Source organism: Typopeltis vanoorti, chromosome 18, assembly GCF_054136105.1.
Source record: "Typopeltis vanoorti isolate ZY-2024b chromosome 18, IOZ_Tvanoo_1.0, whole genome shotgun sequence".
Taxonomy (NCBI): domain Eukaryota; kingdom Metazoa; phylum Arthropoda; class Arachnida; order Uropygi; family Thelyphonidae; genus Typopeltis; species Typopeltis vanoorti.
This window is the reverse complement of record NC_143566.1, coordinates 64,246,415-64,271,961: the sequence shown is the minus strand read 5'-3', so window position 1 is coordinate 64,271,961 and position 25,547 is coordinate 64,246,415. Positions and strand designations below refer to the sequence as shown.

The following is a 25,547-nucleotide window of genomic DNA, read 5'->3' as shown; positions in this document are numbered from 1 at the left end:
TTTTTTTTTTTTAAAGAATAAATTTTAAATGACTTTAAACCAAGATAAAATATTAAATTTTAACGATAATGATACAACTAGTTTCAGCCTTTTACAGCCTTCTTCAGGTATCCACTAAAGGTAGAACACAGTAATAAAATATTGAAGTTACAAAAAACTGTGAATTACAGGCAAAAAATGCAATACATAATTGACATAAAAACGTATTTTTCAAGTCGTTCTATCTAACATGCTATTGTTTGTTGCATGCGTACTTGCAGGTTCTCGTGAGCCCCAGTATTGAACAACTGCAGTATGGCTATCAGGGATGTTATAACTCAAATTGCTGTTGAAATGTTCAGGATTAAGGAGGATTTCTCTGGACTCCATGATTGGATTTATATGTATTGCATTTTTTGTCTGTAATTCTCATTTTTTTGTAACTTCAATTTTTTATTACTGTGTTATACCTTTAGTGGATACCTGAAGAAGGCTGAAACTAGTTGTATCATTTTCGTTAAAATTTAATATTTTATCTCAGTTTAAATTCATTTAAAATTTATTCTTTAAAATTATCATTACAACCGAGTAGAAGATCAAGAATACAAATATAAATATATATATATATATATATATATATATATATAAACATAAATATAAATGTTATATTCAACTATAATAAATTTTCAGGAGTGGAGTCCAAAAGACGGCTTGTGACTAGTGGTATGCTGCAGGTTTCTGTTCTTGAACCACTACTTTTCAGTTTGTTCATTAACGATATAGGAAAGGATCTGAGAGGAAGTAAGGAAGTATTCACCTGTTTGCTGATGATGCAAAGTTGAGTAGAGCAATTGTGAGTGCACAGGATGTCAAAATTTTGCAGGATGATTTGGATAGTTTGGAGGACTGAGCTAGGGAAAATGGATGTCAATTTAATGTGAATTTTGAAGTGAAAAGATTAGCAGCAGTATATCACATTGGTGGAACGTACTCCAGGAGATTGATGAGGTCAGGGATTTGGGAGTGTTGGTGGATAGGGAGTTGAAGTTTAGGGGGCACATTGCAAAAGTGTCTAAATCAGCTCATCAAATCACTTGGTTGCTGAAAAATACTTTAACAAGCAGACACAAACAAGTTATTTATTGTTCCACTATATTGAGCCTTGATAAGACCCCATGTAGACTACTGGGCCCAGATATGGGCACCAGAGTTTCTTCTTGATGGGGAGGAGGTGGAGAGGATCCAGAGACGAGTGACCAAGATGATAGCAGGTCTGTGGAATGAACCTTATGAGAACAGGTTGAAGATTTGTGGGTTGCAAAAATTGGTTGATAGGCGGAAAAGGGGTGATATGATTGAGACATTCAAATTACTGAAGGGTTTCTATAGGATTAATCCAGAAGATATTTTTGAAAAGAGGACTGGTGGTGGGAGGACTGCCAACCACACTCTTGCCCTGCTTCCATACATGGAAGCAGGGCAAGAATGTGGTTGGCAGGGGTGTTAGAGCTAGGTTTTTTACTTGGAGAGTGGTGAATGAGTGGAATAAGCTGCCAGAGTCTGTTGTGGGTGCTATGACCGTGAATGAGTTCAATGCGAGGTATGATAGATAATGTGTGAATGTCGAATAGTTGTTCTTGACACGATGTTAGGGCCTCCCTCAATGAGTCTGTCGACTCCTTGGAGTTGCCCGAAATAATAATAATAATAAATAGCGAAGACTTATCTTCTCTTCCACCGCAAATGCTGCAGACTGTGACCTTGCCTTCTCAGTAACCTAAAAATAACACACTATATAACAACGAAATTCCAAAAGCAGAACCATTAAAGAACACTTGTGTTCTTTAGTGGTTCTGAAGAACACTTTTATTACTGAAAAAAAAATGTAGCACAATTCACAAAAGAATTCACACTATATACCGTTTAAAAAAACACTTTTTTTTTACCACAGCTCAAATCTATCTCCGCATACTTTAGCCTATATGTGCATAATTATTATTATTATATGTAATAGTTGAAAGGATATAGCACATCTGATTGGAACATACATAATATACTTAGAACTTTAATTTTAAGTGTAGATAACAGCAGTAGATTTCATATTACTGATAGCCTATGTAATATAGGTTTTTAAAACCAAGTCATGTATCATATCTGTCTGATTTTCATTGGTAGAACTGCATCACCAACATGGTGTGACTATCTTAATTAGTTATAAAAGTAGCTAATTTTCTGTATTCTCCATTTCCATTAATGGAGCAGGGAAATTTCTTTCATTTCATTATATGCTTCAGAAACTTATAAAAAGTACCTTTGTACAGACAAATACACTTTTGATTTTAAGATTTGTCGAAAAAGTGTATTGAAATGGAAGTTTTACGGGTATGCTTTAAAAGTTTGGAATTAGCTTATTAAAACAATCTTTTATAGTAAATGGCATAATGAAAATATACATTGTTAGGTATTTTATTTTAATAATTTAGAATACAGAATACCTTGATTATCATGATTCTTGATTTATCGCGGTTTATAATTTGATATCAAAATTCCAATTATTTCTCTCCAAATTCGAATTATCGTGGCCGCGAGATGTAGTCCACTACATATGCAACCAGTTCGAGTCGCCACTCTCCAGGTATCGTTCTATTGCTCATAGCGCTTCGATTTTATCCGACGGCGCCTTCTCACCGCTTACCAGTAACTATCCGCTCTTGCCTGAAGTACATGTGGATATTTATTTCTCTTGTTATTTACCCCTACAAGGAATGCTAAAAGAAACAAGGATGATTTCAAGTCTACAGCTATCAAAAAGAAACATAGAGTGATCAGCTTAGAAGATAAGTTGCATATGATAAATAAGTATGAAGCAGGCATAATCAAAGCCAAAATTGCAAGAGAGTATGGTCTAAATGAATCAACTGTTCGCCATATTTTAGATCATGCTGCAAACCTTAGGGCTTCTATCTAGGACTAAAAGAAATCGAAAAAGGTGATATTCAAGACCTGCTTCAGTCACATGATAAGGAGCTAGATGATGAAGACCTAATTAACCTCGAGAGAGAACATGCTTACGATGCTCAAATTGATAATGACGAACAAATTGACTTGGCACCGAAGGAATTTACCCTCAAAGAAATGGATGAAATGTTTAGAATTGATGAAAATTTTAAAGAAAAAATCTTGAACGGCGATCCTAATCTCGAGTGATCACTGAAAGTTCATCAGGAAATTGAAAATTCCATCTGTTGCTACCGAGTTTTATACGAAGAAAAAAAAAAGAAAGAAAAAATTCCACCAGACAACTCTACACCAATTTTTATCCAAGAAAGAATAATTGTATGTACTTCTTATATATAAATAAAGATTAAAGAATAATCTTGTTTTTTCTTAATGAACCTTCATTTTTTACTTAACACGTTTAACACATTTCTTTTTTACTTGAATTATAAAATTTAATTAATAGATTTGAAAAATCTTTGGCATTGATCACCCATTTTACACGCATTATTTATCCCGATTATCATGGATTAGATTATTGCGGTATTTTTCGTGGCAACAATAACCGCGATAATCGAGGTATTCCTGTATATAATTATTACAATTTGCTTAAAGAAAATTAATTTAAATATTTGGTTGATAATTAATGTTGATTATTTAAATTGGTTTAATTGAAGTACTATTTATAATTGAGATATAAATAATATAATATGTATAGGTTATAGATAATTTTTCATTGTGTGGCATGAGACCACCACCTTGCTTAATGAAAGCCTGAAGTGAGTTGAAAAAAAAATACCATGGTTGGTCTCCAGAACAGGGTTTCCAGATTATCTAACCTTTATTCTGGCTTACACAGAATAAACACTTATAAAAAGCTATCAATCATAACAGTGCCAATTATGATTGATAGCTTTTTTCTATGGTTAGGATGTGCATTAAAAACAAAAAAAAATTAAAAAGAATCATTAAATTAACTTCAATAAATATGTAAAATTTCGTACAATAAATTAAGATAATTAATTTATCAATCTCAATTTTACAGAGGTTTTAGACCAAAATAATGTATGAAAAATAATGTAAGACTCCGTTGTCTGAATATTAATTAACTGTATTAAAAATTGTGTTAAATATTTGTTTCTTAAAGTCTTGTAAAAATATTAAAGAAAGTGGATTAAGTGTTTTTTAACATTAAATAAGCAATAAGAATAGTGTGTCAGAAGAGTTCATAACAACTTGCAATTGTTCACCTAAGGCACAGCCCTTCAGTGTGAAAACCAAAGTGACGGCATCATGCTGCCAGATAATTACGGACACTTGAAAGTTAAGAACAGAGAACAGGGAGCATATAAAACGGGGCTGAAAAGAAATAAAAGCAGGGGTAAACAGGAAAAAAAACACAAGATCTACTGCTGACACTTCAGGCTACCAGGAGAGGGGAGAAAAGGAGACCTGGAGACCTTTTGCTACTGTTGCTGCAAGTGTTTTGGTTCCTAATCGCCAACTGGAGGAAGCAAGAAGAAGCAATGACATGGAATATGCAACTGGAGGTTTTGCACCCATCGTCAGAGCTATTTCATCAGCAATTCCTCTAAAGATGTTCTGGGAGACTTCCAAGGAGGGACTGAAAACATACGTCACATTGGATAGCTGGCCACGATTCCCTCATTGGGCTTGATGTCAGGACAATGGATTAGCCAATGGTGGAATAAAAGAAATGGAGTACAGAAATGTCCGAGTCAAGGCATGTCTTGTATAACGGAGAGAATTTAAGATATCCCACTGAGGTATAGTTCATGAAAAAGGACTGTAGGCTTACAGAAAAAATTGTGAGTAACAAATGATAATGTTAATATTTTCCTTGTAACTTATATAAACAGAAATTGTATGTAAGTGTTACAAAAGATAGGTGTATAGTTTTGTAAGGTATTGTGTAGTAACAAGATAGAACTAGTGTTATATGAATTGCTGGTGCAAGGAATAATATTTCCTGAAAGTTAGTTAAGTTAGTTGTTTTATACCTTTTGTAAAGAATGTGTGTTTCATAGTTAGGCCCGTTCCATACTGGGGTGCAATGAACCCAGGCAGCACAATTTAGGGGTGGTATAATTGAACACGTTCATAAAAAATAGGGAATAAATAATATACTGAACTGTTTGTGGAAGGGGGGCCACAAAAATTTGCACCCAGGTGGTGCAAACCCATGGAACAGCCCTGTTCATAGTGCTAAGTTTGAGTGTGACTATTAAGTAAACGTAAAAATGCATGTACTTCAATTATGCAATAATTTTGCTGTGGTTAAACATATTAATAGAGTTAGTCATTTCACAGTGTTGTAATGTTATGTTAAGTTAATATAAAATGTTTTGTTTAAGCAACAATCGATCTGATCATTTGCCAATGCACTATCTCATAAAAAATTTGTACCTGTGTGCATGATTATGTTTAGAATAGCCACGACTTGCTAAAGAGAATTTTGTTGAGACTTTACCTTTATCCCTACATTTATTATTCTGAGACAATATTAATTTTTGTAGACTGGTGCATTCTTTAATAAAAATAAATTTTGTCTAGAAGAAGGGTCTGAGAAGTGTGCTGCAAATCATATAGCCAGCAACAGTAGGATCAAAGGGCAAGAGTAAGAAACAAAGGGGGGGGGGGGGTAAAACGTTAAGACAGGAGGGCTTAGTGAACAAAGAAAGAAAGGAAGGTTAAGGATTAATGAGAATAGGTGAAACTTTGTGAGTAGTGTAAATTTTACAATGCTGCAGCCTGACAAGGATAGAAATTAAATTATGTAATAAACATAGTAAACATAACACATTTACAATTACGATTACCCTCCCCCATTTTAACAAATACATCTTGTCTGCCTTTCAGATCCAAATATTGGCTGTGTAGCTGAACTTGTAGATCATTTTGTCAAATTATCAGATCATTTTGAAGCAAGTGTTAGACGTACCTATGAAGAAAGTGAAACATCTTTTCTGCCATATATTGGTAAGTATTTGACACTTGAATAAAGATTGCTCTTATAGTTTTATATAGATTATATTCTCTGTCTCTTTATTGTCATTCTTTAGTACCACAATCCACATGTATTTCCAAAATACAGTGTAAATTAAATTTTTTTTCCTGACCTTCAACTTATCCACAGTTCTTGGGTATTTCTTTTCCAGAAATGCTTTATTTGGTGGATTGCCCTTTAATGAAATCACTATGTGACTAATTAATAATTAGTATATTATTATTAGTATATATAATAATTAGTTCTGTTACAATTGTATAAATTTAGAAATTGTGAAAAATGTAGTGAAGGAAACAGAAAAATAAAAGAAGATAACAAATTTCAATCCTTCCTTTATGAAGAATTTTTTTTACTTAATTTATAATAATAATCTTTTTGTTAAGAAATTAGCAGGTCATTAGTCTTCTGCTATACCAATTATTTTGTCATAATTTCAAAAACAGCACTGGACTATAACATAAAATAATTCTCTGTTAATTCATATCATTATGCACTTCTGAAAGGAAGTGTGCTTTAGAGGAAATTTGTATTGCCAGGCATTATGATTAGATTCAATTCCACAGGTATTTTATGAGATCACATCTCTTCATGGATCTTTAAAGTAACAAAAACAATACTGAAAAGCTGGAAGGAAAGGGAAAAAAAAAAGTCATAAAAGTAGCAGATGTAAAAAGTTTAGAGTATGATAGTAGAAGGTTAAAAGTAAGAAGTGTCATTGTCTCAAAAGGCATTTGAATTATTCACTCTGGGACTCTGAACCCCCAAGACACTGAACCTGAGAGGTATATGTGTACACCTAGAAGGTGCTAAAAGAGAAGCAAGATTACATCACAAATTCTAAAAAAGTAAGGACGTTATAAAAATATGTGTTTCTCAATAACGTCCTTGTGTAGTGACACCAGCGATTATTACTGTCATTGGAATTCAGTTGTGAAATCATTAAAATGGTTTTGCTGAATGAAAAATGAGTGAAAAATGAAAAATTTTACTATTAAAATTTGCTGTTTCAGTTGAAACAGCAAATTTTAATAGTAACTGCAAATTCAATCCTTTCTCTCCAACCAACAGGCTCTGGATTTATATTTTATTCATGGAAGTTTGAATGCCTTCAGATATTAAATGAATTTCCTCACCTAATGTGATACTACTACTCTTCTTATTGCAGGCATTAAATCTCTTCTTATTGCAGGCCTGAAATGGCCTGTAAAAAGTATCATATTTGATCTCTAGAGTAGTCAGATGATCATTAAATTGAGGTGAAAGAAAATTGGCTGTAGTATTCTAATTACCAAATTTCATTCCATCCAGCAGTGCAGAATGATTAATATAAGTTTAAATCATGTTGCCAATAAAGTGATCACCTTGTATCGATCTTAAACCCTAAATTTTATTAAATTTCATCGAAGCAGAATGGAGTCATTTGTAATGTATGTAAGCATACTGTAATGTATGCTTTGAACCCTTTTCTGTACATTTATTAGATGGTTCAATGGAAACAAAAATATGATTATTATTATTATTATTATCATTAAATGATGATTATTATTATTATTCTTATCGCATAGACACCTCCATGGATTCCTAAAACTCATTGTGGAAGACCTAAACTATCAACACAATATCTGTCATACCTCTCATTGAAACCTTTAACAAACAGAGCACTCATAACTGACTCAGGCAAACTATTCCGTTCATTCACCACTCTCCAAGCAAAAAATCTAATCCTAACGCTCTTGCTAACGACACTCTCATCCTTAAAAGTTGGGTTAACGACACTCTCATCCTTAAAAAGCCTCTTGTTCTGTCCTCCACTAGCCAATGCAGAAACATTTCCCCTACATCATTCCTATAAAATCCTTTAAGTAACTTAAATGTTTCTATCATATCCCTTCTTTTATAAAGAGGAAATGACAACTCCCTTTTATCTGCTTGTTAGCATGTTTTTTCAATAACCAAGTAATCCTGTGAGCTAGCTTTGTGACTAGCAATATGACCTCTAAACTTTAGCTCTCTTTCTACTACTACTGCTACCCCTCCCCCAGATCCCTGCTGCAGCAGTTTCTTGGAGTATAGTTTACTCGATGTAGTACATAGCTTGTATCCCAAAATGCATAACTTTATTCTTTTCTGCATTAAATGGACACCCATTATGTTTTTTCCCATACTGTCAGCCTATTTAAATCATCCTGTAATCATCACCTTGATTACTATTACCCTACCCAACTTTGCATCATCAGCAAACAACTTAATATCTTCGTCAGATTATTTCCTATATCATTTATGTACAAATTAAACAGCAGTAGTCCTATAGCACACCACTGGTCACCTGCCTTCTCCTGGATTCTGCTCCTCCATATACTTCTTTTTTTGGTGTCTGTCCATGAGCCACTCTTTTATCCATATCACCAATTTCATATCCATTCCCCATTTGTTACAGTTTGTGTAATAGAGTTCCATGTGGTATTCTGTTAGACACCTTTGCAAAGTCCAGCAGTATCGTTGTGTAGCCATTTCCTTTATCCAACCCAACTGTTATTCTATTATAAAAAGTTAGTAGATTACTAAAGCATGACTGGCTCTTCGCAAAGCTATGCTGCCCCCATAATGTATCATATTCTTATCCGCCTATTCCTGAATTCTCTTTTTGATCAACTTTTCTAGAACTTTTAACACCACTCTTAAGATACTACTTGGTCTGTAATTTGCTACCATAGACTTTCCTCCTCCTTTATGCAAAGGAATTATTTTGCCCTCCTTTCACTCTCCTGTGATGTTGCCAGAGTTGAGACTTAAATTAAATGGCCTAGTCAAAGGTATCACCAGTCTCCCTGCACATTCTTGTAAAACCAAGCTGATGTCCAATCCAATCCCACAGCTATATTTGTATTCAGATTCTGCAATATTCTAAGGTACCTCTAATTCATCAAGTTCTCACATTAGTCCCCATTACCTCTGCCATAACAATATCTTCATTTGGATGATATGCTTTGCAAAATGATCATCACTCAGTAGCTCAACAGTTTCATCTCTTCCTCCATTACCTCTCTACCATCTGCACTCATTGAAGTTATCCTTCCATATAATTATTCTTCCTCCTACATGCCACATAACGAAAAAAACTTATGTTTCTTTGTTTTTAGTATCTGTTTGATCCTATTGCCTGTTCGGCCAATCTCTTATCATAATATGATTTTACCTTCCTTACCATGTTGATCACTTTTCTCCTTATATACCCTCCACAACATTTTCTTTGTTTGCAGCTCATGCTTAATGATACTACTCATCCATCTAACTCTTATCCCATACAAAGTGTGATATTTCTTCCACTGTTACCCTTTGACTATCCCCCCATTCACTGTGAACATCCTTCCCTTGCAGATGTTTTTGCTATGGCACTGCTACAAGCATCCTCCTAAGCATATCATAATCACCTGCCTTGTAGTTCCACATATCCTTAACTGGAATTTCCACTTTTTGCTACCTCCCAAATCAAGACCACATGATTACTTTCCCTGATCCTATAATGATTCAACATACTTGTACCCCAAGTTCCCTCCATCACATTCTGTTTCAAGTAATTATCTCTCAGTAGGTGTATAAATTCCATTTCCTTCCTACCATGTGATCTTACCTCTTTCCGATCTATATCTCCAAAGGTCAAGTCCCCCATAAATAATTACTTGACTTGTACTCGTTATACTAATCTTCTAATACATGCCTTCCTCGTCATCCCTAGCCTATAGCAGCAACTAGTTTTATATATTGTGCTATTGGCCTCAGTATCACTCCAAATTGACTCAAAAAACTATCATCTGCCCTACTGACTCCTACTCTTATTAGCTGTAATTCATCTGCTACCATCAGCAGTATCCCACTCCCCTGTCCTTTCTACTCTATCCTGAAACTTTATCCATGATATTCAATCCCTGTAACTACATCATCTACTGTTAGCCAAGTCTCACTAATGCCTGTAACATTTGGCAAGATTGCACTAACCAATGCCAAAAACTTCTCCCTCTTGTTCCTGATACTTAAATTCATAAATTCATCCTGCCAGGGTTCCAGAATGAGTTGCATGCAGATGGAGAGAATGAATTTAAATGGCATGTGTGTGTGTGCATTTTACAAAATATATATAAAATAATACATACAATAAAACAAAGAATGAATTGGGGAGGAGCTCATTTTTATAATGACAGAGTGGGACTACAGTATAAGAATATCAAATGAAATTAAATTAATATTATGACCTTTTTTCTTGACCACTGGTATTAATAAATTAAAGACTTAATTCGGTATGTTAGTCAAGTAAATAATTGTTTAATATCCGACATTTTCACTGACTAATATCTGTCAGCATTTTCAGGGATACACTGGTAAGCAATGGAAAGTAACAAAAACTAGGAAACTAACCAACAATTCTAAAAATTATATAAAGTTATCACTGTGATACAATGCATATGTCGCAAGTACAACGTTTTATTTATTGAGATATTTATTGTCATTTTCATGAAAGAACCAAAAAGAAATGAACTTTCATGAAAATTACAATAATTATCTCAACAAATAAAACATTGTACTTGCAACACACTTATTGTATCAAAAAAAAAAAAGCTGAACTTAATTTAATTTCATAAATTAAAGACTTAATTTGGTATGTTAGTCAAGTAAATAATTGTTTAATATCCAACATGTTTCACTGACTAAAGTATCCGCTCTCCAACTAAAACGCTGCGGGTTCGAATCCCACCGTGGACATGGATATCTGTGATTGTCTGTGGAAATACTAGTGGTGGCGGTGGGCGGTAGATGCCATTGGTGTAGTTGCGGTTAGTTGTAGCTGGTGGATTGAGTGGTGGAAACAAAGAGATATAAAGTAGGTGTCCTCCCTCGATGAGTCTCTGGACTCCCTGGAGGTGTCATGTAATAATAATAAATAATAATAATAATATCTGTCAGCATTTTCAGGGATACGTGATCTAATTAGATCATTTAACCAAAAAGAAATGAACTTTCATGAAAATTACAATAAATATCTCAACAAATAAAACGTACTTGCGACATTGTATCACGCACAGTGAGAACTTTATGTAATTTTTAGAATTGTCGGTTAGTTTCCTAGGTTTTGTTACTTTCCATTGCTTACCAGTGTATCCCTGAAAATGCTGACAGATATTAGTCAGTGAAACATGTCAGATATTAAACAATTATTTACTTGACTAACATACTGAATTAAATCTTTAATTTATGAAATTAAATTAAGTTCAGCTTTTTTTTTTTCCCCAGAAAGAGAGCTTGAAGAATTTTTTTCAGTCTGGATGCAAAAAAAAAAAAAAAAAGTGTCTGTCTTTTCTAGCTGGAAGTTACCATTTTTTTTTTTTTTTTCTATGATTGAATGACGTGATTGTGACACATCTTTGTCACAAACTTTACTGCTAATGAAAAAAGTATTGTAAAACTTTGTTCCTTAATCTACTTTCTTTTCTTTTCAACAACCACCTTGTCCAGATTCAGTGTATATTCATTTCACAGTTTTGCTGAGAGCGGTACATTACTCTCTCCTTTTCATTTGACAAATCATGCACTATACATATGTAAAGAATTTTAGAATATTTACATGTGCAATCTTTAATACTGTCCTCCAACTGTACTTCGGTAAGGTCTGATAACTTCATTTTGAGATAGTAAGAAATACTAGAATTCTGATAAATTTGTTCATTTCAATGCTAGTAAAAACTCAATCCTGTTAATATTTTTCTTATTTTCATTATAAAAATTATGAAAACAATTACCATGTTAGAGTAAAACTTCAGTTTAATATAAACCAAAATAATCACTCAACGTTTCAACCTTCACATTAAGGTCATCATCTGGAGTAATACACATATATACAAAGTAAAACAAGCTTCACTACAACCTGCTGGTATGGTAAAGTTACATTGATTTGGTCAGCCATTAAAACTACTGACCTAACCTCTGGTGAAAAATGTTTTAACAGTTGACCAAATCAATGGAACTTTAGCATACCATTTAGATTGTTGTGCAGCTTGTTTCTTTTTTAGTATTATTATTATTATTCAGGCCTCCATGGAGTCAAGAGACTCGTTGCGGAGGTCCTTCTTAGGAAACACAAAGTCTATCATACCACTCCTTGAACTCATTGACCATTCTTGCTCTCAACACTCTCTCAGGCAATGCATTCCATGGTTCAACCACCCTCTTGCTCACAGCTTCCTTTTGTAACTTCCAGGGATGGTCCCTTGTCATCGCTCCTTCCAATGTCCACCCTCTAACTGTCTCTCAACAGTATCACCTCTCCTTCTTCTATCCACCAAACTCTGCAGTCCACATTCCCTCAGCCAATCCTTATAACTGACATTGTACAGTCCTGAAACCATCTTTGTTATCTGCCTCTGTACCCTTTCCACAGTTAATTTATCCTCTTCAAATCCTGGAGACCAAATTTGAGAACAATAGTCTAAGTGTGGTCTGATCAGGGTCTTATACAAAGGAATGATAACACTTTTATCTCTGCAGGTCATCATCCTTCTCAGTATTGCAGCAGTCCTCTGGGTTACCTTCACCACCTTTGCAATATGCTCCCTGAATTTCAGTTTTCTATCAATCATCACCCCCAGATCTCTTGTCTCCCCTACTTCCTCCAGTACAACTCCTCCAATCAACTATGCAGCCTCCCATTGATGGATCCCAAACTTCAAAACTTGACATTTTGCTGCATTAAATCGATACTCCCATTCATTTGCCCATCTGTCTAGTTTATTCAAATCCTTTTGCAGGGCTGAACTTTTACTGATAACCCTTCCCAGCTTCACATCATCTGCAAACAACTGAATATTCCCTTGCAATCCATTGACGATCCATTCTTTGCATATATATATATATATATGTGTGTGTGTGTATATTCCAGATGATGACCTTAATGTGAAGATAGAAATGTCAAATGATTATTTCAGTTTATATTAAACTGAAATTTTACTCTAACACAGTAGTTGTTTTCATAATTTTTATAATGAATTCTGATCACTGTGTAACCATGAAGGAAAGGATTTTTCTACCTTTTATTTTTTACCTTTAATTTTATTTTTTACCTTTACTTTTGATAATATGCAAATCACTAGACCAGATGTGATTCCTTTTCTCAGGAAAACTTGCTGTAGTTTTCTTTAATTTTTGACTTTTTTATCTGTTCACAGATCGTAGTGTATTACAGGTTGAACAGTGCTTTAGTTTCAATAAATAGAATGGGGGGGGGGTTCTCTCTCTCATGACCTAAACATGAAAGGATCCTGACTGATCACTGCATGTTATCTTAATTGATTTAGAGGATGATGGACATAATATGGATCAATTTTCTAATGACAAAATAATGCTTTAGGAAAAATTAAATGCCTATGCAAAACAGGATTAATTTAGGCAAGAGACAGGTGATTAATCAAATGTGTAGAAAGGCTTATGTGTTGGCAATTCATGTTATTTTATTTAATGGTTTTAATTCACAACGCAAGAATAATAAGAAATAATATTTATTTACTTAATTGCGTATATTTCACTTCAGGACACAAACAACAATTTGTTACAATGCACAAACAGCAACAATTAGTTGACAGTGGGACCAGTTTAAAATTATAATGGACAACACTAAAAATAGCATCCTAATTGGTGCCATTTATTGTTGGAAAAAGAGAGTTAACAAGTATTAATTTGATCTTAAAAACGACTGTTTCCCAGATTTTTGGTAAATTGATACAGTCATACTTGATGAGGTTTAGGGAATGTTTAAAAGCTGCTACTGATTCCAAAAACAATCTCTCTGACTTATAAAGACTTCTATGTAACACTTCTTTTTTTTTTTTTACCTCCATTTGATCTTGTGTGAAGGGATATCCAAGGCATGGTCTGCTAGTCCCAACCCCCCATAACAATGATGCCAAATGTATCTTTTATGTTCTCCAAGCTGTTCTTCCTGTTTATCCATAGTAAGCCAAGACACAAGTACAGGATGCTTGATACCCTTCTGGATGTGATGAAGGAGAAAGTTTGTGTTTAGAGGAACAGATGAGGGTTGCCAATTTGATATATGGTTTAAATGTGGCACAATATTTATTGAACACTCTATATATCTTTTCAGACCTGTCCTGAATATAAGGGATGGTAACAGTTTTGCTGTGACCTCAAAGGGAATTGAGGAGCTGGAGGCATTTCGTATTTTTTCTGTTTTTTAGGGAGTATAGTATTGGCTAAATAAGTATCACTGATAAGTGAGTTCTGTGGTAAGAGCATTATCATCAGAACAGATAGATCTGGTTCTCTGAGTTAGTGATTTTAGGATACCATATTGTTCATCTGGATGATGGTGTGATTGTTTGTGCAAATATCTTCCAATATGTATAGGTTTTCTACAATAGTAAAAGATAATGAACCATTTGGAAGGCATTTGACTAGTGTCTAGAAAACAGGCAGTCAGTTTCCTGTTTCACCATAAAGCGGATTTTAAGGTGTTGGCTATTTAAATGCACTAAAATTTATCTGATGTGTTTGGACCATGTGGCCAAATATAAACATATTAACAACATAGCACCACAAAACCATGAGTTGGACAGTTGTATTGATTGCTTAGTTCTCCAAGTGTTCTATGTAGTAATTGGGGAAAGAGGAAGGGAGGATGGCTGTACTATCTACTTGTTTGTATATTTTCCCTTTCCTTGTGAAATAACCAGCATGTACTGTAAATTCAATAATTCAAATATGTCAGAGGGGGGTGGGGGATAACTTTAACAAATCAATTGAACAGTGAAGTAATGTCAAAACTAATCATTATATCTGAACTTTATGAAATATGGTCTTTTAATATACTTTTAAGTGAACAGATTTTTTTTTACAAATGAGGAAGGATTACCTGTGTATGTGGGGGAAGTAATTTAGCCAAATATTTAGCAAGTTTGTACACAGGACTGTTTATATGATCAACAGTTATATCTTGTTTGTGAATTTTTGATGCTCCATATATTCTCGGTGGCTCTACATGAAAAGGCTTGAGTTTGTTCACAGTTTTCTATCCAGCAATAGATGGCACCAATTAGGACTTCAGTTCCTTGTGTTTTCAGTCAAAATTTTAAACAAATACCACTGTTAACTAATTGTTGCTGTTTAGGCAACAATTAGTTAATGTGACAAACTGTTTTTTATGCTCTGAAGATGCTGGGTATAACAACAGCAAAATATCGCCAAAATATTAAATAAATATTAATTATTTCCTTATTATTCTTGTGTTGTGAATTGTGTTGTGAAAAAGTGATTAATCAATCGAACTCTTCTCTTCTATGTTGCATTAAGAATTTTAGGAAGATAAGAGCATAAACCTCAAATGAGCAGAAATTAGCAACTGGTTTACTGCTAATAGTTGATTAGGAGTTCAGTGATGCCTGAAGCTAAAGCTTATGCCAGGGGAGACTAGAGTTTCAAAATATCCTGATCTCTGAATTACTTGAATGTCTAGTTCAGGTCCAGATATTCATTCCCCCCCCCCCTTTGTTTTATTCATTGAAACAAAGACACTGTTCAACTTAGTATCTGTAAATGGATAAAAAAGTTGAAAATTAAAATAAATAATAATAATAAAAATTGCCACTTATTTATTCAAAAAGTATGTGGGAGTTCTGAAACTCCCAGAACTATCATTATTGTTACTTCTTTCTTTTTAGCTTTTTATCCATTCATGATACACATGCTTTATGCTGGTGTTGAACAAGCACATTGAATGATGTCTTATATTTGGGATTAAAAAATAAATAAATGAATAATAATAATAAATAAATAAATATAATAATAAATAAATAAATAAAAATAACATGTCCACAGGTGAGCATAGTTCCCCCCCCCTTCAACATGCCACATATGAAACATACTTCAACAATATTGTTTGGGATGCACCTTGCTTAAGATAATAATGTTAACAAGATTAGGTGATGCCCAAATTACTAATAAAGTATATGATATCAAAGAAAACAATGACATTGTATATGAGAAGAAAATTCTATTTTTCCTCCCTTTGAGTTTGCTGCAGTTTTCCAGTGAGATATAGAAAATTGAAGTTGATGATATTACTGATGCTGAATAATACTTAGTTTGCTATCATATTAAAATCAGTTATATCTTCCTTATGTTACGAGGGGGAAGGGGGGGGGGATCTGGAAGTTTCTGATAAACATCTAGAACAAAAATGATATTAAAGAAACTGATATAACCAGAAGAAAGAAAAAGAACAAATTCTTACAAATACAAATACTTATTATAAATACAAAAAAAATTATTACAAATATATATTTAATATCATTTTATTCTAAATGTTTATCAGAACTTTCCAGACCCCTTTGTATGTATATTATGATTTGCATCTTTTCATTTAATGCACTGTTTTATTTGCATTGGTTTTGTACTTAATATTGATTTATCTGTGAATAAAGATAATAAAATTTGGAAAGTTTTTCTATTCAACTTATTTCTGCATTAATTTACAAACCACAATGTGGTGACAATATTTTGGTAATATTGCCATTTACAATATATAATTATATTTCTGTTTTCCAGGAAATGGTAAAATAGCACTTCCTGTTGAGGAAAACACACCATTATATATTTATGATAAAAGATCACTTTCTTTACGAATTCCATTCCGTCCCATAGTAAACATCGATTTACCTGGAGCAAATAGTCAAGGTAAGATGTTCACCAAGAGACTTTAGTCCATTAAGGTGGTAATGGCATGTACTACCAAACATGCTTGAAGTCATTTTGTGCTTGTGAGGAGAAAATCAAAACTCCCAGAGGAAACAAAACACTATATGAGTAGTTTGAGACTATCTAATTCAATTCTGAAAAAAATTTCAACAGGTAAACCATATACTGAAGAATCGCCAAATATGTATACGATGGCTTGTGTGTATTTCCTTGTAGCTTATTTTTTTCCTTCTTCATTCTCTAACACTATTTTTATAATTTTTTTATTTATACACAAATACACCTACGTCAGCATGTGTTCAGCATTTCTACATTAGATAATCATCATACATTAATTTTTATTAGCCTATTCTCCAGCTGTAAGAATTTAATCTTACTTAGTTACATAATATCTCTATTTCTATAACTTATTTGCTAAATGACATTCTTGGTGGACAGTAAAAAATGAACTTCATATATTTCTATGCAGTATGTTTCTTCTTTACTATCATTTTTATAAAGTCTGGTTCAGCTAAGTGCAACATCTTATATATCTGTTTATTATTGTTATTATTAAACAAGACCTCATGGAGTCAAAGACTCATCTAGGAGGTCCTTTTATCTCACACACATCTCATCATACCGTGTCTTAAACACATTCAAACTCCTTGCAGACACCACACTCTCAGGCAAGGCATTCCAATCACTCACAACTCTGCATGAAAAAAACATGCCTCTCACTCCCCTACTCACATCCTCTTTATACAGTTTCCAGGGATGACCTCTGGTTCTCCTCTGATCTCCCACTATTCTCTGTAGAACTTCTCCACCATTGATCCTATAACAACCCCTTACCAACTTGTAGGTCTCTATCATATCTCCCCTCTTCCTTCTCTCCACTAGACTCTGCAAATTACATCTTTTCAATCTTTCCTCATACTCGACATTCCAGAGGTCAGAAACTACCTTAGTCAGTCGCCTTTGGACCCTTTCCAACATCTCTTCATCCTTCTGAAAACCAGGTGACCAAATCTGGGCACAATAGTCCATGTGTGGCCTAATCAAAGCCTTATACAATGGAACAAGAATCTCCCTACTTCCACACGTCAATGTCCTCTGCATCATTCCCAGAAGTCTTTGTGTTGTCTTCACAATTTTGGCGATGTGTCCCCTAAATTTTAGATCCTTATCCACTATCACCCCAGATCTCTTATTTCCTCTACTTCCAACAATATATTCTCACCAAGCATAAATTCTGCATCCCATCTTTGTTTTCCAAATTTTAAAACCTTACATTTTGCAACATTGAACTCACATCCCCATTTGCTTGCCCAATCACTCAATTTATTCAAGTCTTCTTGCAAGGCCACAACATCTTCACTACTCTTTATGGTTCGTCCCAACTTTGCATCATCTGCAAACAACTGAATATCTCCATCCAAATCTTCACCAATATCATTAATATACAAGTTAAATAGTAATGGCCATACAAGTTAAACATTACTATTTAACTTGTATGAGGCACTCCACTAGTGACTTTCCTTTTCCTGGATATTGCACCCCCATACACAACTTGTTGATACCTATCAGATAGCCAGTCTCCAATCCAATGCACTAATCTAATATCCAACCCCATCTGCTCTAGTTTGACTGTCAACTTATCATGAGGTACTCTATCAAAAGCTTTTGCGAAATCCAAGTATATTACTGTGTATCCTTCTCCTCTGTCCAAGGAAGCAGTCACTTTATTGTAATAAGTAAGTAGATTACTAAAACATGACCTCCCGTTAGCAAATCCATGCTGTCCATCAAAGATTATACCATTGTTGTCAACCCAACTCTGGATCCTAGTTCTCACCAGCTTCTCCAACAACTTAATCACAACACCTGCCACACAGATAGGCCTATAGTTTGATGCTTGAGTTCAATCACCTCCTTTATGAAGTGCCACATTCTTGCCCTCCTTCCACTCTTTAGGAACTTGACCAAGTGCAAGACTCATATTAAAAAAACATGTCAAGGCAGGTGTCAACTCTCTGGCACATTCCTTCAGAATACGCAGTGATATATTATCAAGTCCCACAGCCTTATTTACATCTAGTTTACTCAACTCCCCAAACACCTCTTGCTCACTTACAGTTAGTCTCTCTCCTCCCCATCATCAACTGCTCTTAATCTCTCCATGAAGTCACATTCACAAGATTGAAAGATCTTTATGAGCTGCTCATTAAGTATCTTCACCACACATTCTGCAACAGCTGTCTTTATACCATTTTCTCCAATCAATGTCATCCTTCCATAATCATTCTTTCTTTTGCTGGCTACATATTGAAAGAACTGAACTCCCTAGGATTCTTTTTGGCTTCATTAGCTAACTGCTGTTCATACCTCTCTTTAGCTACTCTCACCAACCAAGTCACCCTCCTTGCCTGGTCTTTGTAGACCTCATGAAATTGGTTACTTCCACTTCTCTTATACTGCCTCCACAATGCCCTTTTTCTCTGTATTGCATGCTTAATCTCTTTATTCATCCATCTCACACCTACCTTATTTAACCTTCTCACCCATGGTATACATTTAGACATTTCATCTACTAAATAGTTTTTGAAAATCCCCCAAGCTGCATTGATCTCTTTTCTAGCTAACTCCTCATTCCATGCTACACCTGCAAGCTGTCTCCTGAGCTCTTCATAATCACCCCCTCCCTTGTAGTTCCACATATACCCTTTTTTCACAGGGGTCCTTGCACTGCTGGCAACCACCCAGGTAATCACCTCATGGTCACTTTCATGAAGTGAGCTGTATGGGAGCGATGGACTGCATTTGAGTGGTTATGGTGTGAGTCGCTTGGAGAGACTGCTGCTGGAAAGTAGAGAAGTGAATAGAGAGAATGAATCAGATCGAGAGGGGAGTGATGTGGAAGAGCAGGAGAGTAAGATAGGAGAGATTGAAGCAGTGGAAATGAATGGGGAAGTGAGTGGTATGAGTATAGAAAATGAGAGAATGGGTGTGCAAGAGGAGCAGGGAAACGGGGAGGCTCAGGGTGGACAGGGATACACAGCGTGAGAAAGGTGGATGCTCCAAGAGGAGGTGAGAGCATGTATAGGCAGGAAAGTAATGGGATGGCCAGGGATCAAGAGGAAACAGATGGAATTGCAAAGGGTTCTAAAATGAAGAAGCAGAAAGGGAAATGGCCCCAGTCCAGCATGGAGAGATCACATCGAGTGAGTGGTATCAGTGGAACTAGCTGTAGATTCAGAAATGAGTTGTGTTTGTATACCAATGCTAGAAGTATAAGAAACAAGGCAGATGAAGTGGTTGCACTAATTGCGTCTGTGCACCCAGAGATTGTCGGAATAAGTGAGACATGGTTAGATGAGGATGACATCCTGACAGGAATAGAGTTGGAAAGGTATGATGTGTTTCATGAGGATAGAAGGGGTAAAAAGGGAGGGGGGAGTGCTATTGATGATAGAGAAAGAGTTATGTCCATACAAGGTAGAAATGCAAGAGGGAAATAGGTCCAGTGGTTTTGAGGCAGTATGGTGTGAGATAGAGGTGAATAGAATCAAATACTTGGTGGGATGTTGTTATAGACCTGGTAATGTGGATGGTGGTGATAGTGAAATGTATAGTCAAATAAACCAAGCAAATAAGAAAAGGGTGATCATTATGGGTGATTTTAGTTATGGCAATATAGACTGGAATGAAGAGATAGCAACTGGAAGTAAAGGAAATGAGTTTCTTGAGTTTTTGAGGGATAACTACCTCAGACAGTATGTAACAGAGGGCACACGAGGATTAAGGGTCTTGGATTTGTTTCCAAGACCCTTAATCCAAAAGTTTACAGCCTGATGTACATAAAATTCGCACCAATTTTAAAATACTGTGCATGAAAGATAGCACCATCTATGGGGAGGTTAGTGTACCAGTTTCAACTCTCTGTGTAATTCAGCTGGAGTCACTCGTTTGACTAACACGTGCCATGCTAAGTGGCTGTAATGTTAAAAATTGAATGCTGCGTTGTGATAAACTTCTCGAAAGAAGGCTTGCTCCAAGTGCTATCAAAGAGCAATTGGATGGTGTTTATGGGGAAGCTTCTGATTTATATTCCACCATGAAGGAATGTGCTAAACAGTTTCACCCAGGGAGAGAGAGAGCATTGAAGATGATCCTCGTGATGGGTCGACCGATGGAAGTGATGACTGAGGAAAATGTCTCTCTTGTTGCTCAATGACACATAGCTGAAGATCAAAGAAATCTCAGCAAGGTTGGGGCTTTCTATAACAATCGTCCTTCACATCATTCATGAGAAGCTGCACGTGATGAAGATCAGTACAAGGTGGGTGCTCTGATTTCTCTCTCTTCGGAAGAGGCAGCATGTGATCTGCTCCCACAAGTTTTTAGAACTTTGCCAAGTGAATCAGAGAGAAGTGCTGGAATCCATTGTCACTGGAGATGAATCCATGTTCCTTTATTATGATCCTCTTTCCAAAAGTGAATCCATGGAGTTGTGCAAACCAGGTGAAGCACCACCAAGAAAAGCCAAGGTCACTCAGTCCACCAAGAAGATCATGGCAACAAGGGATTGCCATGGAATTCTCTTGATTGACTTCAAGGAAAGGAATGCCACCATGAATGCCAAATATTATGCTTCATTCCTGCACCAACTGCGCAACCCCATAAAGAGATGAGGAATGCTGAGTCATGGTATTCACCTGCTTCACAACAGTGTTCCAGTCCATATGGCTATTGTTGCAAAGGCTGCAGTTAAGGCCTATGGCTTCCAGGAGATCGAACATCCAACCTACAGCCCAGATCTAGTACCCAGTAACTACTACTACTTCTTCTCAAAACTGAAGAAAGACCTTCGAGGAAAAAATTTGCAGATGACAGTGAGGTCAAAGATGCAGTTTTAGGCCATTTTGCAGACAAAAGTACAGACTGTTTTTTCAAGGGAATGGAAATGTTAATTCAAAGATGTGAAAAGTCTGTTCAAGTAAAGGGAGATTATGTTGAAAAGTGACACAGCTGTTTTCTTTCTATCACCTCTAAAAGTTCAGGGCAGAAAGTTATGGAACCATCCATGTATCTTATATATGCCCTGAATTAACATAGAAATTTAAACTAAATCCCCAGTTCATCTTGGGGATTTAGTTTAAATCCTAATGGAATCATAATCAACTATTGTTCTAACCAGAGATTTGCATAACTTCCTTTTGTACTACACTTGAAGCATCTTTTAATGAAACATGTAATCTGTTGACCTGTATTAGTTGTATTACCCAATATGATTCCCAAACTTAAGTTCCCTATAATCAAAAATATTTAAATCCTTGTATTCATTAATTTTTTTCTATAGCCTTTCTATTTAATTTGTATCCAATTAATATTATCTTCTTACTGAATCATATATACCTGCATTTGTTCATATTAAATTTTAAATTCTACTTCTCCCTTCAATCTTCCAATCCTTTAAGATCATCTTGGAAAACAAATTCAGCCTTCAGAATAATTGACTACTCTATCTAGCTTCACATCATCAGAAAAGAGAGAAATTTTCCTCATAATATTTAACACTAAATATTTCTGAATATATTGAACATCAAGGAGGCCTGTAACAACTTGAAAAAGTTGGCTGATTGGTTGATAGTTTTAGGAAATGCTGCTTTTCCTGGTTTTGGGATTAAGATTACATTGGCTGCTTTCCACTGTGATGAGAGGTAGTTATATCTTAATATTGCATTCACAATAGTAGCAATGTTGACTGTGAAATTATGACTTTATGTGGCAGCATTTGATGATGGTATTAGACATCCTGTCTGGACCTGATGCTTTCCGATTCTTAAATTTGGTGTTGATTTCATGTACTTCAGTGTGTGTGTTGGGGGATTGTATGTTCATAACCCTGTTGAACATTTTTTCGTGTTATCAGAACAAGCATTCTGTGATATTGGTACCTGGCACAGTTTTTTTGAAAGAGAGGGTTTTAATACTCATTCCAAGTTAGTTGGAATTTGTACATGGCACATCCATGGTGGCAGTTGTTATCTGCTTTTCCAAACTCAAAATTGAGTCATCGATTTTTTCCTTTGAGTGGATGGCTGTAACTGGGCCAATAGATTTGTGTGTCATAGTTGTTAATTTTGTCCATTTGATGGTTTGGAGCCAATCTGGGATATTTTTGTGTTATGAGCTCAGTCAGAATAAGACTAGGTTGTTGTCAGAGCCAAGGTATCGGCTCTGACAACAAGGATGAGTGCAGTGGATGCCGAGGCATCCATTGCACTTATTTGGTAATGCTGCACAATATTTTGTAGTATCTCTATATCAAACATATCAGAAACTCTTGCCAGGCTGTAATACATGGGTTCCTGAGGTCCTAAAATCATGACATTCCCCTTAGCAGCAAAGTTGTTGAAGCTTCTACTGTTTCAGTTTATAGTTCTGCTGTCCCAGGTTCAGTGCTTGCCGTTCAGGCTTCCTGCTACTAACACTGCTTGGTTTGTGTTCAGAATTTCAAGCAAGGCTTTCACTAACTGTTTGTTTGGAAAATTATGTATAGAGTATATTTTCAGATAGCTTGCATTTGCAGTTTGGACCTCCATCCCACTGATTTCTATGTTGGTAGTTGCAGGATTTACAATTTCATTGTGTTCAACTAATATACAGATTGTTTGTGTATGTCTCACAAACTTTTTCATGGAGTCCTGCTAGGGTTTGCTTTACTGAACTCAAATAACATTTTTCCCAAAGTAGCAGCTACAATTGCAGCTTTGCTGGATTTAGTTGGTCACTGTGAATATGGCTTTTGCTAGTTATTTTGATGCCACTACCTCTGCATATGAGACACGTGCTTGTGTGTGTTGGTATACCATTGAGGGAGTTATCACACTTGCTGTAGAGACCATGCAGTTGTTGCAGGAACTCTTTGGTTTTTGGGTGGCTAAGTATTGCTTGCACCTTCTGTAATTGGCAGGATGCGCTCTCTCACAGTTGGTGCATTTGGCTAACATTGTTTTGGATTTTCTCTGCATTTAACACAGCAGCATTGTGAGTGGCCAAATTTTTGACAATGGTGGCATTATCTATTTAATGCCTTCTGTCATAATGGTTCTGGTTTTATAGCCAAGACACAGATGGCTTTTAAACAGAGTTTAGTCCACAGATTTGGAGGTTTCTTGTCACTTTCTCAGTGGTTATGGATTGTGTTATACTATGCAGTACTACCTTGAAGTTTTTTTCCACTCTTTAGAGCAAATGTATGGTACAGAACATTTTTATTGTCCAAAAATTTAATGTGCAGTAGTCAGCTGCTGTTTCTGGTTTCTGCTATAAAATTTATAGCTCTTGTGGGCAGCAGTTCTGCTGTCCACTGTTTCTTAGCTGACAGGTTATTTGGAGGAACTTTTTCCTTATTGGGGTTCGTTTTCACTTTCATAGGGGTTACAGTATCAATTGCTGTTGGTCCCTTGTATCATTTTTTTCCTGCTAACTTCGTAGAACCTGTTGTGTTCCTCAGTTTGTGAGTACAAAGTCTGGAACTCTGGTTTTTCAATTTGTGGATTGGCCATTGGTCTCTCAAGATCAAACAGCATTTGGTTGTGCCATTTCATCTGCAGAAATTCATAGAAACTTCGGAAATGTGCAAACACCTGCTCATATTCTAGGCTTTCCCACTGGGGATTGCCCATTTGTAATTGTTAATTGCAATTTTGAAAAAGTTAAGTGAAGCAAATAAAATTACTTAGAAGAAGGTAGAAAGAGAGTAAATCTAGTAACTACAAGTACTTACATCTGGAGAAGTCTCAGATCCATAGTCACTGACAATCACAATGAATCACAGTTTTAATGAGATACAAAAGTTGAATTAGTGCAGAAGTCATATATTTGCCATATACAAGTAACAAAAAAAGATATATTACCTTATTATTAAAATACTTTGGATCACAAATAGTTCTAGAAAGTTTTTTCACTTGGTTACAAAGTAAAGTATACTTGCCAAGAAATTGTTTTCTTCAAAGATAATAAGCTGAAAGGCTATTTTACCGGCGAATTTGTTAATTAAGAGGGAGATGTTAATTCCCATTTTATTTTATAGCCGGGTACGAAACTCGGGTCGAAATCCATCGACATCCATAGAGTTTCAATGCCGAAAAAACTATCGGCGGAACCAAGTGTAAATGATCACTTGGATAGTGCAACACCAGGGCAACTCCATGCAAAGGTGGAGCAAGCTCCCTCACTAACTTTAATATTCTTTCATAATGTAAAACCCAGCTCCTAAGAGATGTATATATATTGTTTTACATTATGAGAAGAGATCACTACCCAGACCGGTTTCAACCTTTTTTGAGGTCTCATCAGTGAGTAGGTAGACCTGGAATATCAAGGTTTTAAGTGAACAGAAACTTACATAACTCTGCTATCGAATTGCCGAAGTGGCGCACTATATTTTGTAAAAATATTGTTAACTACAAAGATAATAAGCCGAAAGGCTATTTTACCAGCGAATTTGTTAATTAAGAGGGAGATGTTAATTCCTGTTTTATTTTATAGCCGGGTACGAAACTTGGGTTGAAATCCATCGACATCCATAGAGTTTCAATGCCGAAAAAAAACTATCGGTGGAACCAAGTGTAAATGATCACTTGGATAGTGCAACATCGTACCCGGCTATAAAATAAAACGGGAATTAACATCTCCCTCTTAATTAACAAATTCGCCGGTAAAATAGCATTTCGGCTTATTATCTTTGTAGTTAACAATATTTTTACAAAATATAGTGCACCACTTTGGCAATTCG

General features: G+C 35.3%; 1 protein-coding gene across 3 annotated transcripts in view; it reads left to right on the top strand.

Moving 5' to 3' along the window:
• Positions 1-25,547, top strand: part of LOC150096721 (uncharacterized protein KIAA2013 homolog) — a 401,644-nt gene that overhangs the window by 100,818 nt on the left and 275,279 nt on the right. For all 3 annotated transcript variants that reach the window (XM_090407839.1, XM_090407838.1, XM_090407840.1), the window contains exons 4-5: positions 5,857-5,976; positions 16,613-16,741. In XM_090407839.1, the coding sequence (XP_090263965.1) occupies positions 5,857-5,976; positions 16,613-16,741 (249 nt within the window). The remainder of the gene's footprint in view (positions 1-5,856; positions 5,977-16,612; positions 16,742-25,547) is intronic.